This window comes from Sus scrofa, chromosome 16 (genome assembly GCF_000003025.6).
Source record: "Sus scrofa isolate TJ Tabasco breed Duroc chromosome 16, Sscrofa11.1, whole genome shotgun sequence".
In the NCBI taxonomy this organism is placed as follows: domain Eukaryota; kingdom Metazoa; phylum Chordata; class Mammalia; order Artiodactyla; family Suidae; genus Sus; species Sus scrofa.
In genome coordinates, this window is record NC_010458.4 from 8,336,277 (window position 1) to 8,351,013 (window position 14,737).

A 14,737-nucleotide genomic window follows, 5' to 3' on the forward strand; every position below is an offset into this window, starting at 1 on the left:
GAAGTGACTCTAATTTCACACATCATTTTTCCCATTCATGTTTCTACATTGAAATCTTTTCATTCTTTTATCTTGCATGTTTATTAGGACAGTGATTATCAATTGAAAGCCATTCTGGTCTCTAGAGATCTTCTGGCAAAGTCTTCAGACATCACAATATGGCAGCAAGTGGGAGGGATGCTATTGGAATCTAATGGGTAGAAAAGCCATGGATGCTGCTAAACATAATTGAACGCATAGGATGGCCCCCACCACAAAGAACTATCCAGTCCAAAATGTTAGTTGTGGCATATTTGAAAAACCCTTAATTAGGGGGATATGATTCCCTAGATAGTAGCTGAAATAACATGGCATATGTAAATCAAAGAGATAAATAATAACCTTATATTAAAGCAAGCATCAAAACCTACTTCAGATTATCATGCATCTTTATGAAAACATGCCGAATGCCACAGACTTTGCTGATTACTCCTCAGTGACAAAAAATATACAACCACATTTTGCTTTCCTTGCTGGCAAATAACACACAGCAATTACTTAGAGGGCTCCATGACAATTTCTCTGCATTGTAAACATACAAAAGACAATAATCTGATAAAAATGCACACACACCAAGAGTCCCTAGTGCTGCCTTCTCTTGCCTTCTCTATATTCTCACAGTTCATTTGCAAAGGTCTATAGGGAATCCATCATTTGCATCATGATCCTACTTATTCCTCCTTAACACACATGCGCGTGCACGTGTGCACACGAAGACATGCACACACACACACACAAATATATAGAGAAGCATTTCTCATCATGTGACCTCTATGTAAAATGCACTTATTTTTCTCCTTGTCTAACTGACAAAGCGCCATATATTATGTAACATTCAGAGGATGTCTTCTCTAATCAGAAGGCAGGGCTTCCTATCTAACTCTGCGGTTCCTTTACTTTTTTTTTTTTTTTTTATTATCAAGTGCCATATTGAAATTTTGTGTTTACCAGTCTTCAGCCTGCTCAAATTTAGGGGCCTTGTTTTATTTACCATTTTATTAAGCCACCATCACAGTTCCCAGCACATTAAATGCCTTCATTCTCTCCCCTTCTTTCCAAAAAGAAGCAGAGAGATAAAAGGGTAGAGATTTGTTTTTAATGACTGGATAATTCAAAACTTAATTTATGTGTATATGGTGAAAAACAATGATCCTACTGGGTCCTATATGCCTAGAAAATTGTGTTGTCACCTGTCACACTGTTGTTAGTTGTTATTAGTATTGGAAACATATAACATTAGGTTAGTATAAACGCTATCCATTTCTTTATTATCATAAATCTAGATTTCACTTATTATAATTGTATAAATAATGTGTATATATTAATAAAGAAGAATATATGTTTCTCATACCAAATAAAGCTGCAACCCCCTTTTTTTTAGAAGTAATCACTTTCACCCATGTGCATGTGTCTCCAGATATTTCCTATGTATGGTTATGTCTACTCAGCAACACATATTTATTTTTAAAAATAAATAAGATGCTATTTCACATAGACTTCTGAAAACTTTTTTCTCACGAAAAGAATGTGTATCTTGGCATGTCGGCATATACAGTTTGAATTCATTTATGTTAACACTGCCTATAGTATCAGTATATGAATAATCATTTATTTGATAACTTCTTTATCAGTGTACTTGAAGTGGGTTTTCTACTTTTCACTATTGTGAACAACACTGCAACAGGCATCTTTTTATATATATCTTTGCATAACCATGTCAATATATCTATAGAATAGTTTTCCACAATAAACATATATTCTTTTAAAATTTTTGATAGATATTGCCAAATTATCCTCAAAAAAACTATGGAAATTTACCTTTCTGCTAACAGTTCTGCACATTAACAACTCTGTGAATTATCAAATTTTCATACTTGGTAGGTGGACATTGCCATCTCCTTCTCCTTTGCAGTTTCTTAAATTAGTAATGAAATTTGAGACATTTTTGTATAATTAACATGTATTTATTTTTCCTATGAATCTCCTGCTAATGTAATTTCCCTGTGTTTGATTGTAATGTATTTTATTTTAATCTTTTCAGGGCCACACTTACAGCGGACGGAGGTTCCCAGGTTAGGTGTCGAATCAGAGTTGTAGCTGCCAACCTATACCACAGCCACAGCAATGCCAGATCAGGCCTTGTCTGCAACCTATACCACAGCTCATGGCAACACTGGATCCTTAACCCACTGAGTAAGATCAGGGATCAAACCTGAGTCCTTCTGGATACTAGTCAGATTCATTTCTGCTGAGCCACGACAGGAACTTGTGTAGTGTATTTTTTATCATTATTATTATTTAAAAAGTTCCTCATGTGGTGAAAATTACACACAGTACCTTTGACCTGTGTGTTTGTATTTCAGTTTTTTATTTTTCATCTTATTAGAGTCAGCATAATTATCTGACATCTATATTTTCAAATTTTGATTTAAATTCACGTCATTTTTTGTTGGTTATTGGATTCATATCTTTCATTAAAAAGTCCTTTATCACATTTGTTTGTTTTGTTTTGGGGTGTTGCATTTTCATTAGCATATTGAGCATTTCAGTTTATATACTTTAATCTCAGATGTATTGACCATTTAGTTTGTCCTTAAGTATTGGGAAAAAATACTTTTTCACATTGTCCAACATCATGACTTCACCTGGTTCTTCATCTGAACTCCACTCCTTAGCTTGCTTAATGCAGCTACTTTCCACTTCAGAAAGTGGCCCCGGACTAGTCCATTTGCCTCACTGTCCACACCATCTGTGTCATGACGTTTTTTTTTCCAGATTATGTAGAAACTGTTGTCTTTCTCCATGCTGTGTGTATGTATGTGTTTTGGGGTTGTCAGAGGAATTTTTGTTAAAAAGCTTGTCCCTAGTATAAACAAATGGATATTCCTTTACTTCTAGGAAATTTAGGGTGGATTTTTCTTTTTATGGTAGGTAGCTATCCCAAAATACTATCTCTTAAACAAGAGCAATATTGGAATAATATCAAATATTCTAGTGAATTAGGAAGAAGACACTTACCTCTGGCTCTGTAAACTGTGTGGATCCTGGAACATTTACTCTTCTTTGTTATAATATTTACACAAATAGCTTGATTCAGATTTTATGTTTTTATCTATACTAAACCCAAATCTGAAGTTCTAACTTAGAAATCTTCAGTTGCACTTTTTAACCACGTGATCTTGGACAAATTACTTAATTCTATATATCAGCTTTATCCTCTGTAAAGCAAGGACAATAATAATGCTGCCTAAATGATGATACAAGTATGGAATTAGTATAAATGGTACACAAGGCTGGACACAGTAAGAGCTCAATAAATATTCTTTGTAGTTGTCTCAGTGATTGCTATCACTAACACTGTGCCTTCCTATAGTCTCGGAACTTGGCAAAAACTAACTGGTTATTTTGTGGTGATCAACTTGAGATTTCCTATAAAACACATAGTCTACAAAATTTTCAATCTCCTTCTATCCACTGATCAGAACTTCTTTTGATCCAATCGATTCAACAGCTGATAAGAAGCAAGATTTAGATATCTGAAATCAACTCTAACCTTCACCACAGCCAGAAAGAAAAATCGCTGCCATAGTAAAATCACCTAGAATCACAATTGTAGAATTGGGGATAGAAGAAGGAACTATTTTACGTATCCTTCTCAAACCAAGCCATTTAATAGAAAATGTCATCATTCTTTCTCATCTGATGCTGAAACCTTTCTCCCCATTCATTGGATTCAGTATTAGGTGCAATTCTTTGGTTATCGGGTTCATATTAAAATCTAGAATTTGTCCAAGTATCAATTCAGATTTGATGCAGCTGCATATGTCTGAAATACAACTCAAAAGCTTAAGAAGATGTGATTTACTTTCTTAAGAAAGCTCTTGAGATTCATAGGCCAGGGCCAGAGCATTAGTTCTGTCTGAGCCCTTTTATCTTTCTGATCCATCTCACTTAGTAAGAGGCTTTTATCTTTACCATCCTAAGTGGCTGCTGCATTTCTTTCTGCATTTCAGGTGTTTTTTTTTTTTTTTTTTTTTTTTTTTTTTTGCAGGAAATCTCTATCTTTCCTGGAATTCTCACTAATTGGCCTCAACTTAACAGCCAACCATCTAGAATTACATTACACGGCCATTCTTAGAAGAAATAGAATGATAGTAAGTGAATAATTAATTCTACTTAGTATCACCCTGAACAAAACTGAGTTCTCTTAATAAAATGGAAAGGGAGGCTAAACAATAGACCAACAGGGTTTACCTAAAGAGAAGAAGCACAATTCTATTGTTTGTAACAAATGCCGTATTTTATGTATATGTGTATGGGCTGTCAGAACACTAACTGCCTTGGATCAGCAGTCAGGAGGATAACACATCCCCTAATTGCTCCCCTTGCCTCAAGATCTCATTCCCTAAAATCCCTCACAATAGATGTTGTTGCTGAACTTTGTATGCAAAAGGCTAATAAATATTTTAGGCTTTGTGAGTGATACAGACTTGGCTGCAAGGCTTCAGCTTTGCCACTGCAGTGCCCAAACCACCGTATTTGGCAATATTTAAATAAATGGGTGTGGCTTTGTTCTGGTAAAACTTTATTTACAAAAAGTGGCAGCAGGCTGGATTTATCTCCACTGCCATGGTTTGCTGGTCTCTCCTCTACCATGTTACTAGCTTTTTATTTCTAAAATTAGAAGCAGTGCAAATATCACTCATCCTTAAGCACACAATGTAAAGGGAGTTTCTCACTCCTTCTATACCTTCATATTACAATCTGCATTAGATGATATTTGTTGATTTTTATGTACTTGTTTTTCCACAATGAGTTCATCCACACACAATGTTATCTCTAATGGTCTGCCAAAAGCTTTCCATACTCTTTCAACAGAATCATGCCTAGAATCATGGAAGAAGACAGATTGAAATCCTACTCTGACTCTGCTTTGTTCTTTTTCTCTACTATTTTCAGGAATTATTTCTCCCTAACTGAAGAATAAGTTGACCCTTGAACAGCTCAGGGGGTTGGGGTGCCAACCCTCCCTGCAGTTAAAAATCCATGCATTACTTACAACTGGCCCTTTACATAGAAGGTTCCTATAAGTGGACCTGCACAGTTCACACCTCTGTTGTTCAAGGGTCAATGCTCCATGTATTCCCATTCCTATCTTCCGCTCCAAGACCTAGATACAAACTGAAACATCTGAGCTTGTTCCTAAGAACTCCAGCCTTTGCTGCAATTATTCCTCTAGGCTTCATGATTCCTAAATTCCCAGCATCCTTTAACATGCTCACATGCACCCCTTTAGCTTTAATTGCGTTCACACAAAGGTATATATTTCAGAGCACATTTGTGATAACCTTTTCTTTCCTCTTGTCATTTCCCTTGGCTTTTTTTTTGGGGGGGGGGCACCTATGGCACACGGAAGATCCCACCTAGGGCCAGGGATCAAACCCACACTGCAGCAGCAACCTGAGCCATAGCAGTGACAATGTGAGATCCTTAACCACTAGGCCACCAGGGAATTCCTTCTTTGGCTCTTTTATCTTTGCTTTGGTTCATTTCAACTATTTGCAATGTCAATTGCTTTCCTAAACATCTTTCTATACAAGGTAGAAGAATAATATATTTTCTGGATCCTTCTCCATATATGTTTTTCATGCTGACAGAAGAATCAGGTTTTGACTGAAAGAAGGATTTGGGGTTTCAGTCTTTCCTCTATAGGCTGACATTGGTATTTGATTGTTAACCACATTCTAGTATTTCAAGTGATAAATATGATGGGAAAATATTTTTTCTTAGTTGGTAATTTTTAAAAATCTAGGTTTATAAAAATGTTCTCTTTATCCTTTGGCTTTAGGAATGTTGCCAGGATTCACCTAAGTTTGCTTCTTATTATAGTAACTCTTCCTAAAACTCAGCAAATCTACTAAACTTGTAAATTCTGTGTATTCTTCACCTCTGGGGAAAAAAAAATATTTTTCCTTTCCTTTGTGTGCTGTGTGGTATTTTTTGCTCTCAGGGAACATACATTACTCATACTATACATCTAATGAACAGATATATCTTCTATGTCTCATCTTTTCTCACAATTTCCATCTATTTGTATTTCTGATCTATCATTTTACTTACTTCATATAGTCTGGTAAATTCTTAAATTCCAGGATAATAATTCAGGCCTTATCAGTGACCATTCATGTCTTAGTCCATATATTGATTTTTTGTTCTTTAGTTATTTGTAGAAAACATGGCTTTGAGTTAGAGAAATCCCTCTGCAGTGTCTTTAAAACACCAGTGCTCTTATTACTGACTGTTCAATACACCTTCTTGGTAATGACTGCTATGCTTGTTTTTCTCTTTCTGGTGCTTTGCCCCCTATGGTTACTGTTTGTTTCCTTTGGGCTCCCTGGGGTTCACATGTGGCACCTGGCAGTACCTCACCAGTGACCTTCTCACAAGCGATGGAGTCATAGAGCCCTTTGCTTTTAAGAGAATTGGCAGATGGGCTGTCAGCCCCTTGACAAGGCACTAGGAGAAGGTCTATTCTAGAGTTTTCACACAAATTGTCACTTGCCAGGAATAACAGTGTTGTGCCTCTCAGTTTTCCTAGGAGACCAATGAACCTGAGTGACTTCTGGGCCTTTCCGCAGACTCTCTGGCTGGACCCTGTGTTCTACTCTGGTCCCTGGGGAGCCAGTGTGGCTCTTGCTTTCTCCCCTGAGATTCTGGTTAAGGAGAATTTAGTCTCTTTCTAATCTGCCTCCTTAACAGCTTCAGGAGGTAATTGCCTGTCTCGGGAGAACTAAAATGGACCGAATTTGGGAAGAAAATAAAATGTAGTCTTCCACTTAAAAAAACCTCTTATGTATATGAGACGAAAGATGTTAATTAAATATATTGTAATCATTTCACAATATACATAAGTTAGGAGGAGGACGGGGAGAAGAAGGCTGTGTATAAGGCTGTATCCATCAGGCTGTATATCTTATGCAGTGCTCTATGCAACTGTATCTCAATAAAAACTGGGAAAAAAAAAACTTTCCAAATTAAAAAACAATATATTTCACAGCTGAAATTTATTTTAATTATATTTAGAAAAACTCACCATATGAGATAAAAATAAAATAGCTAGATCATGGAAACCTGTGAATAGTGGGAAAGCCCCAAATCGTCAAAGAACTGGGGAACTTGATCATGATTTATCAAATGCAATGTAGGTTCTGCATTCAGGAGAGCCTGCCATCAATTTCTCCCTGGCAATTTTGGAAATAATTTATGAAAGTTACTTACATACTGTATGCCACTTCGCATATATTTATAGTGGTATTCCAAATACTTCATAGGGTTGTTGTATATTTTTAAATAAATATGTAAATAATTAGGTGCATGTGCAACATTTATTGATTAATATAACTACTATTTATACTATTAATACTGCTATAGTTTGATCATAACCTGAAATCTTAAAAAGAGATAGCAAGAGATTTACATTATATCATCTCTATCTATGCAAACAGCGCCATACCAATTAAGCAAGAATTGCAAGTGTTTCCTCACTTATGATTGTTTTTACTTTAGATCAAACTGTTACTGACACTTACCAGTTCAGAAATTCATTTTAAAAATTAGCAGAATAGTTAGATCAAATATTCTTTAACACTTTAGGCTATAAGAAATTATTAAAATATTTTTGGAACTTTATCAGAAACTTTGTCTTCACACACACAAAAGTTGAAAACCGTGGAGTTCCCGTCATGGTGCAGCAGAAATGAATCTGACTAGGAACCATGAGGTTGCAGTTTTGATCCCTGGCCTCACTCAGTGGTTAACGATCTGGCGTTGCCATGAGCTTTGGTTAGGTCACAGACACGGCTTGGATCTGGCGTTGCTGTGGCTGTGGCGTAGGTTGGCAGCTGTAGCTCTGATTAGACCCCTAGCCTGGGAAACTCCAAGTGCCACAAATGTGGCCCTAAAAAGCAAAAAAAAAAAAAAAAAAAAAAAAAAAAGAGTTGAAGACCTTTCTTCAAAATCTCATTTTTGGATTTTCAAAACTATATTAATTGCCAGATTAAACATAAAATTTGTCTTACCCATGTCAGACATTTCAGGCACAGTAACAATGTATGGTCCATCTGTGAACTTGGGAGCATTGTCATTGATGTCTTGCACTTTGATGATGAACTCAGATTCAGGTTCAAGGGGCTTGTTTGTTCGTCTGTCAATAGCTTGGGCATGAAGCACATAGTGAGTCTTCTGCTCTCTGTCCAGGCTTTTTGTTGAGTGGATGTCACCTGTGGTATCATCAATGATAAATATAGTCCCAGCACCTTCTCCAGTAAGGATGTATTTGACAGACCCATCACCTTTGTCAGAATTGGAGTGCAGCTGTAAATACAAATGGGATAATTTAACATGGAATTATATTCCAAACTCAGCATGGTGTTCTCTGAAAACTTCCTATTAAATTGTAATTTAATACTTAGATTATGACTTTCCTTCTCTCCAGTATCCTATGTGTTGTTACAATCATCCACTAATCTGTAGTTTGTTTCTACTTCATCTCGATATGGATATTTTTATTATGATATGTCTAATCAAGCTAATTATTGATTTAAGAAAAAAATAATAAGCAGTACTTATTAAAAGGAAAGTAATAACCCTTGCTGTCATTCTACTAAATAAACATTTCACTATCGACATAGAATAAAATTGGAAAAGAAATTACCAGTACATCACTGTTGCCTTTCATACTTGTTGGGATTTTTAGTTTTTAATTAATTGCTTGTCATTCTATTTCTACATCAAAGTTTAAAACATTGCAAGACAACTTGAGATTCAAATTACTTATTAAAATGTTCACAAAAGAGTCACTTGTCACAGAAGCATTAATTTTATAATTTGAAAAAATAAATATTTTCTAGATTTGGATTTCCCATCATGGCTCAGCAGAAACGAATCCAAATAGGAACCATGAGGTTGCGGGTTCAATCCCTTGCCTCGCTCAGTGGGTTAATGATCCAGCGTTGTCGTGAGCTGTAGTATAGGTCGCAGATGTGGCTCAAATCTGGTGTTGCTGTGGCTGTGGTGTAGGCTGGCAGCAATAGCTCCGATTAGACCCCTAGCCTGGGAACCTCCCTATGCTGCAGGTGTGGCCCTAAAAAAACAAAAGACAAAATATATATATATATTTTTTTCTAGATTAATGTTTACATTTAGAATTTTAAAAACTGGGAGTATGGAGTTCCCTTTGTGGTTCAGTGGGTAATGAGCCTGACTAGTATCCATGAGGATGCAGGTTTGATCCCTGGCCTCACTCAGTGGGTTAAGGATCTGGCATTGCTGCAGGCTGCAGGTATAGGTCACAGGTGTGGCTCGGACCCCACATTGCTGTGGCTTGTAGCCTAGGCTGGCAGCTGCAGCTCCAATCGACTCCTTGCCTGAGAACTTCCATATGTCACAGAAGGAGCCCTAAATAAATAAATAAATAAACTAGTAGTAGAGTATTTTCTTTCTTGAAAATTTATGAAACTTTGTGACCATTTTAATCACATACCTTAACTACTCACATTTTGCACATTTCTGACACTTAGAAACATTGAAAATATTTTGAATTTTTTTTCCATAGTAAAGTGAGAATTTTTGAGGTTTATTTTAAAGTCTTTGAACATTTAGAAGACTTTTTTTAAAAGATAAAATATAGAAAAAAGATAATATAAGGAAAGGATTAATAAAATGAAGGCATCTGAAACATAAAAGTACATCAGGAAAATTTTTACTTATTTCTTAAAAACGTATAAGACATACTCAGGGACAAAATTCTGATGGGAATCACTCAGCTAGATTCAACAAATTAAATTATTTCCAAACTGCTTTTTTGGAGTTTTTCTAAAAAGGAATAAAATACATTAGCAACATATGAAAAACACAGCTTTCAAAGTTTCACACTTCATTAGTAAATTAACTACTGAAAGAAGCAGCTGAATGAGTTGGATGGAAACAGTTGTATGCATGTATGAAAATGAATTTATTCATTTCTTTATGTCTCTTGACATATCGTTTTAGCACCTACAAGAAAAGATTTAGCATTTATGAAGCAGATGCCTACAAAATATCGATAGAGCAGTCTGTTTCATATTCTCCAACTTTGCATCAATCTATGACCAAAGTACAGCAAAGTAAGGCAGTGAATTCATTGAACAAATGTTTCTAAAGCTTTTCCTGGAAGAGTTGTACTATTAAATTAAGAAAAGGTGAGCTAGTTTTAATAGCTATCGTGCTACCATATATAAATTATACATCAATGTATTATAACTATAATTAATTACAAACACTTGGGGAAAATGGTTAAGCCTCCTAACAACTAGTTTTTGAAAGTTAAGAATGGTGACAATTGACTCTTCAGGGTATATTCACTTACTCTTTTATATTTTCAGTGCAGTTAATTTGAAATCATTTAGTTTTTAATTAAAGGTTCACATTACAAAGAGTAAACTATCTGTATGTTAAAAATAAGCATATGGATGTAGACCAGGAACAGAAGTTTGTAAAAGAAGTAGAAAAGTTGTCAATCTAAAGGCATCTGTTTAAAAAATTATATGCTCTATGCTTTACATAGATTATGATAAATAATTCAGATAAAAGATAAATGTCAGTAACTTTACAGCTTTAGATTTTAAAACTTGGAATCTAGCTTCACATTTATAAACATTTTATAATTAACATATCCCTAGCATAAATGAAGTTTTATTTTATTTTACTTTCTAAGTAGAAAATAAATGTAAAATATAACTGGTGAATTGTAATTTAACAGTATTAATATTGCTATACAAGACAAAGTTACATCAAAATATTATAAAAATGTATTTGGATTACATAAATTATTGATAATATTTAGCTTGAGTATTTTGTTAATGTAGATGATCATTTCATTAATGGATTTTCTTCCTCTCTCATCTGTCCTGTGGTTTCTTAAAATGATGGTTTCCATGTAACCTTAATGGAAACCCATCACAGTAGCAGTGAGTCAATTGATTAATAGTTTACACAATTATGATGAGAACCATTTGTGAAGCAACAAAATGATCCACTCTTAGGATTACCTCTGGTTTATTGGACCTATTCTCAAATATTCAGTTCTGTTTATAACCTACCCCCTGCAACAGAGGTGGAGCCTGGAAGACACATTGGCTATATTGTCTTGTTTCACTTAATAAGTGGGTGTTAAAATTCTGGAATCGCATAGGTTTTGTATTAGGTTTTTAAGGCAAAAATGATGAGTGAGTGAATGAATCACTTAATGAAATGAGTGATATTGGGTGTAGTAGAGATCTTAAAACAGAGAGAGAAATCTCTAAGATACAGAATAGTGATGGGAAGCAATCACTGAGTGGGAAGCAATGAGACATCAAAGAAAGGGGGTGAGTGTAGAGCATGTAGGTAGGGATGCTCTGGGTAGAAACGTGATACCGATTCAATAACAGTAAAATACTACATTGTAAGTTTAGCTAGCTCCTATATTATTTGAGAGAGTTCCATCATTGTTTACATTAAAACATGTAAAAACCTTTGGAAAATAAATTTAATTTTAACCATATATAGTTCAGAAATACTACAAAGAGAACAGTAGCAAGGTCTTATCATAGCACAGAGTGGTGGAAATATACTTTTAGTATAGTGAGATTTTGTTAAGTGAGTGATATTTTTATGCTAAAGGAGAGATATTATATTTTCCTAAAGCAAGAATGAAAAGTTCCTGTGTGGAGTTCCCGTCATGGCACAGTGGTTAACAAATCCGACTAGGAACCATGAGGTTGCAGGTTCGATTCCCTGGCCTTGCTCAGTGGGTTAAGGATCTGGCATTGCCATGGGCTGTGGTGTAGGTTGCAGACGTGGCTCAGATCCAGCGTTGCTGTGGCTCTGGCGTAGGCCAGTGGCTACAGCTCCGAGTAGACCCCTAGCCTGGGAACCTCCATATGCCGCAGGAACGGCCCAAGAAATGGCAAAAAGACAAAAAAAAAAAAAAAAAAAAAAGTTCCTGTGTATTTGATCACAAAATAACATAGGGTTAATTAACTGTTCTTTAAAGAACACAAAGAGGGAGGAGAATGAAGAAAGAAAGAACAGGAAACACAGTCACCCAAGTGAAGCAAAATGGACACTTCTCTAACATTACTATAATAAATTGTCTCAGTTTTAAGAAGTAACCTACAGCACTTGGAAAGCTAATGTGATTCACATGAGTTCCCCCCAGAACACTATTTATTCACCCAAGACCACATTAGGATCAGGAGCTGAAAATTTATAGCTTTCGTTCTGATACAGAATTCCTCACTGAGATAATATTCTATCCTTTGGGGAAGAATAACATTAAAAGGTTAAGAAGATGGTGTCAGAGCAATTAATTTTGAAAGTTGCTTTTAGTTAGGACTTCAAGTTGTTATAAAGATAGGTCAATGACTTAAAAGTGTAACATTTTGGACTACATAATTTATGAATTTTTTTATGAGGAAACTTGTGTTTACAACATTCTGCTAGAAACCAGAAATAGAGTTAGAAATATTATATAGTAATTTCACTATTATAATTTTCTCCAAAACAAAATATAACTGATGTGATGAGAGATGTGTAAGGATCATAGGAAAGGTATGTCATTGAAATTTATCATGCATCCTTCACTCCAGGATATGTTATGTTTTAAACTATAAGCAGATAAAACAAAATTCAATTGAGCTATTAATAAGTAATTTATGTAAAGAAAAAAAACTATCAAATAATAATAGCCTATTGGCAATTAACAGATCAGTCCCTTCCTGCAGAAAAAGGAATACATAACCATCAGTTTTAATTATGTATCAATTAATATATAAAGAGTTATATTAAAAACAGTATCAATAAAGCATTTTGTTCCACCACAATGCTAATGTTAATCAATTAAAAGGTTAAGAAATTAGATGAGGGTAACAAAATAAGGTTTGCATTTGTTTAACCAGAAACATCCAAGGCTTTATAAATGTGAATGTTGAATTTCAGTTCCTAGTTTTCAGCTGCTTTATTATTCTTAGAAGATGAAACCAGTAAGTGAAAATGAGGAATGGAAAAAGAGCGGGAAGCAACACGTGTAACTATTTTATCCCCCTGAATCCCAGAGTAGGCATATTAACACACAAGATGGAAAACTACAAAATAGCTCTAAAGTTTGCAGTTGTCATAATTCCATAACCATCAGCTCTACCTTAGAGAGCCCCATCTGGGTGTGGCAAATATTTGGGCACTGCGTGGGGCACTCGGTGATTGAAAATTTCACTACTAATTGCTGGGAAGTCTCAAAAAAGTGACCAAGTGATTAGAATTGAATGAGATGTATCAGGAACAGGATTACCTATTTTCTATCAGAGTTAATGTCTTCTCTTATCTCCCAATCAAGAAAGGGGTGGCTCTGGTTTTAAAGAAAAAAGTCTCAGAATATACTAAACATTATTAAAATGCCATAAAAAATACTGGTCCAAACTACTGCCCACCACACTCAAGTATGATTTTATCCCTCTCTAAACGTGGCCATTATTCTTCATGTTAGCCTCTTTTTATCAAGTAAGAAAGCACTAATTTCATATAAAAGGGAGGGGGAAGAAAGATAATAGAAATGGGAGTGGCTTTAGTCCTTTGGAAAATTCATCTGACAAAAAAATGTAAGATTATTGTTTGATCCATTTATCACTTTTAGGAGTCTATTCATCTAACAAATTTTTTTTTTGGCATATCCATCATGTACCAATCAGAGTACTCAGTAATTAAATATATCACCAAACAGGCATGAAGAGATCCCTGCTCTGGCAGAGTCTACATTCATTCCGGTTGGAAAAAGCAGACAGTAAGCAAAAAACAATGTGTTATATACATACATATATATATATATATAATGTTTTCTCCTTTTGTCTGCATGTCTGCATGTTATATATAACATACAAAACCCATACTTAAAATGGAAAGAGAGAAAAAAGTAGAGAAAAAGTAATATCAGAAGTGGTTGGGGTGGTACAAGAAGTTGTGATAAAGAATATGGTAGGTAGAATATTTATCACCCAGAGATGTCTATATCTTTAACCAAGGAGACTTGGGATATGGTGCTTTACATGAAGAAAAGAATTTCACAGGTATGATTGAAGCTGAGGTCTTTCGAGAGGAGGAAAATACCTTGGTTTCTTTAGATAGGACAAATCTGATCACGTGGGTCCACAAAAAGGTAGAGTATCACAGCTGAGTGATAGAGAAATGGACGTGTGAGAAGGATTCAGCGCCTCATTGCTGGTTCTGAAATAAAAGAGACTTTGTACAAGTCTCAAGAGTGATTCCTAGAAATGGAAAAAGCCAAGAAAATGGATAGTTCCCTACACCCTGCAGAGGGAAGGAAGCTCTCACTGCCTATACCCTGATCTTAGCCCAGTGCAACCAAATTGGACTTCTGACCTAGAGAACTGTTAGGAAAAAAAAAAAAAATGTGTTATTTTAAGCCACAAATTTTGTGGTAATTTGTTATAGCAGCAATTAGAAACTAATAAAGGGATCAGGGCATAATAAAAGATGACATTTTAGCAAATTCTTGAAAAAGGTTAGGGAGATAGCCAAATGCATCCTTTAGAGAAGAGCATTCCAGGCAGAGGTAAAAAACAAGAGCAAAGCATCAAGTTAGTAAGTTTATTAGAAGGTTCCAGAA

The 14,737-nt window shown here is 35.2% G+C and overlaps 1 protein-coding gene across 9 annotated transcripts in view; it reads right to left on the bottom strand.

Annotated features, from left to right (window-relative positions):
* Positions 1-14,737, bottom strand: part of CDH18 (cadherin 18) — a 1,026,794-nt gene that overhangs the window by 246,024 nt on the left and 766,033 nt on the right. For all 9 annotated transcript variants that reach the window (XM_021076963.1, XM_021076971.1, XM_021076964.1 and 6 more), the window contains one exon: positions 8,118-8,412. In XM_021076963.1, the coding sequence (XP_020932622.1) occupies positions 8,118-8,412 (295 nt within the window). The remainder of the gene's footprint in view (positions 1-8,117; positions 8,413-14,737) is intronic.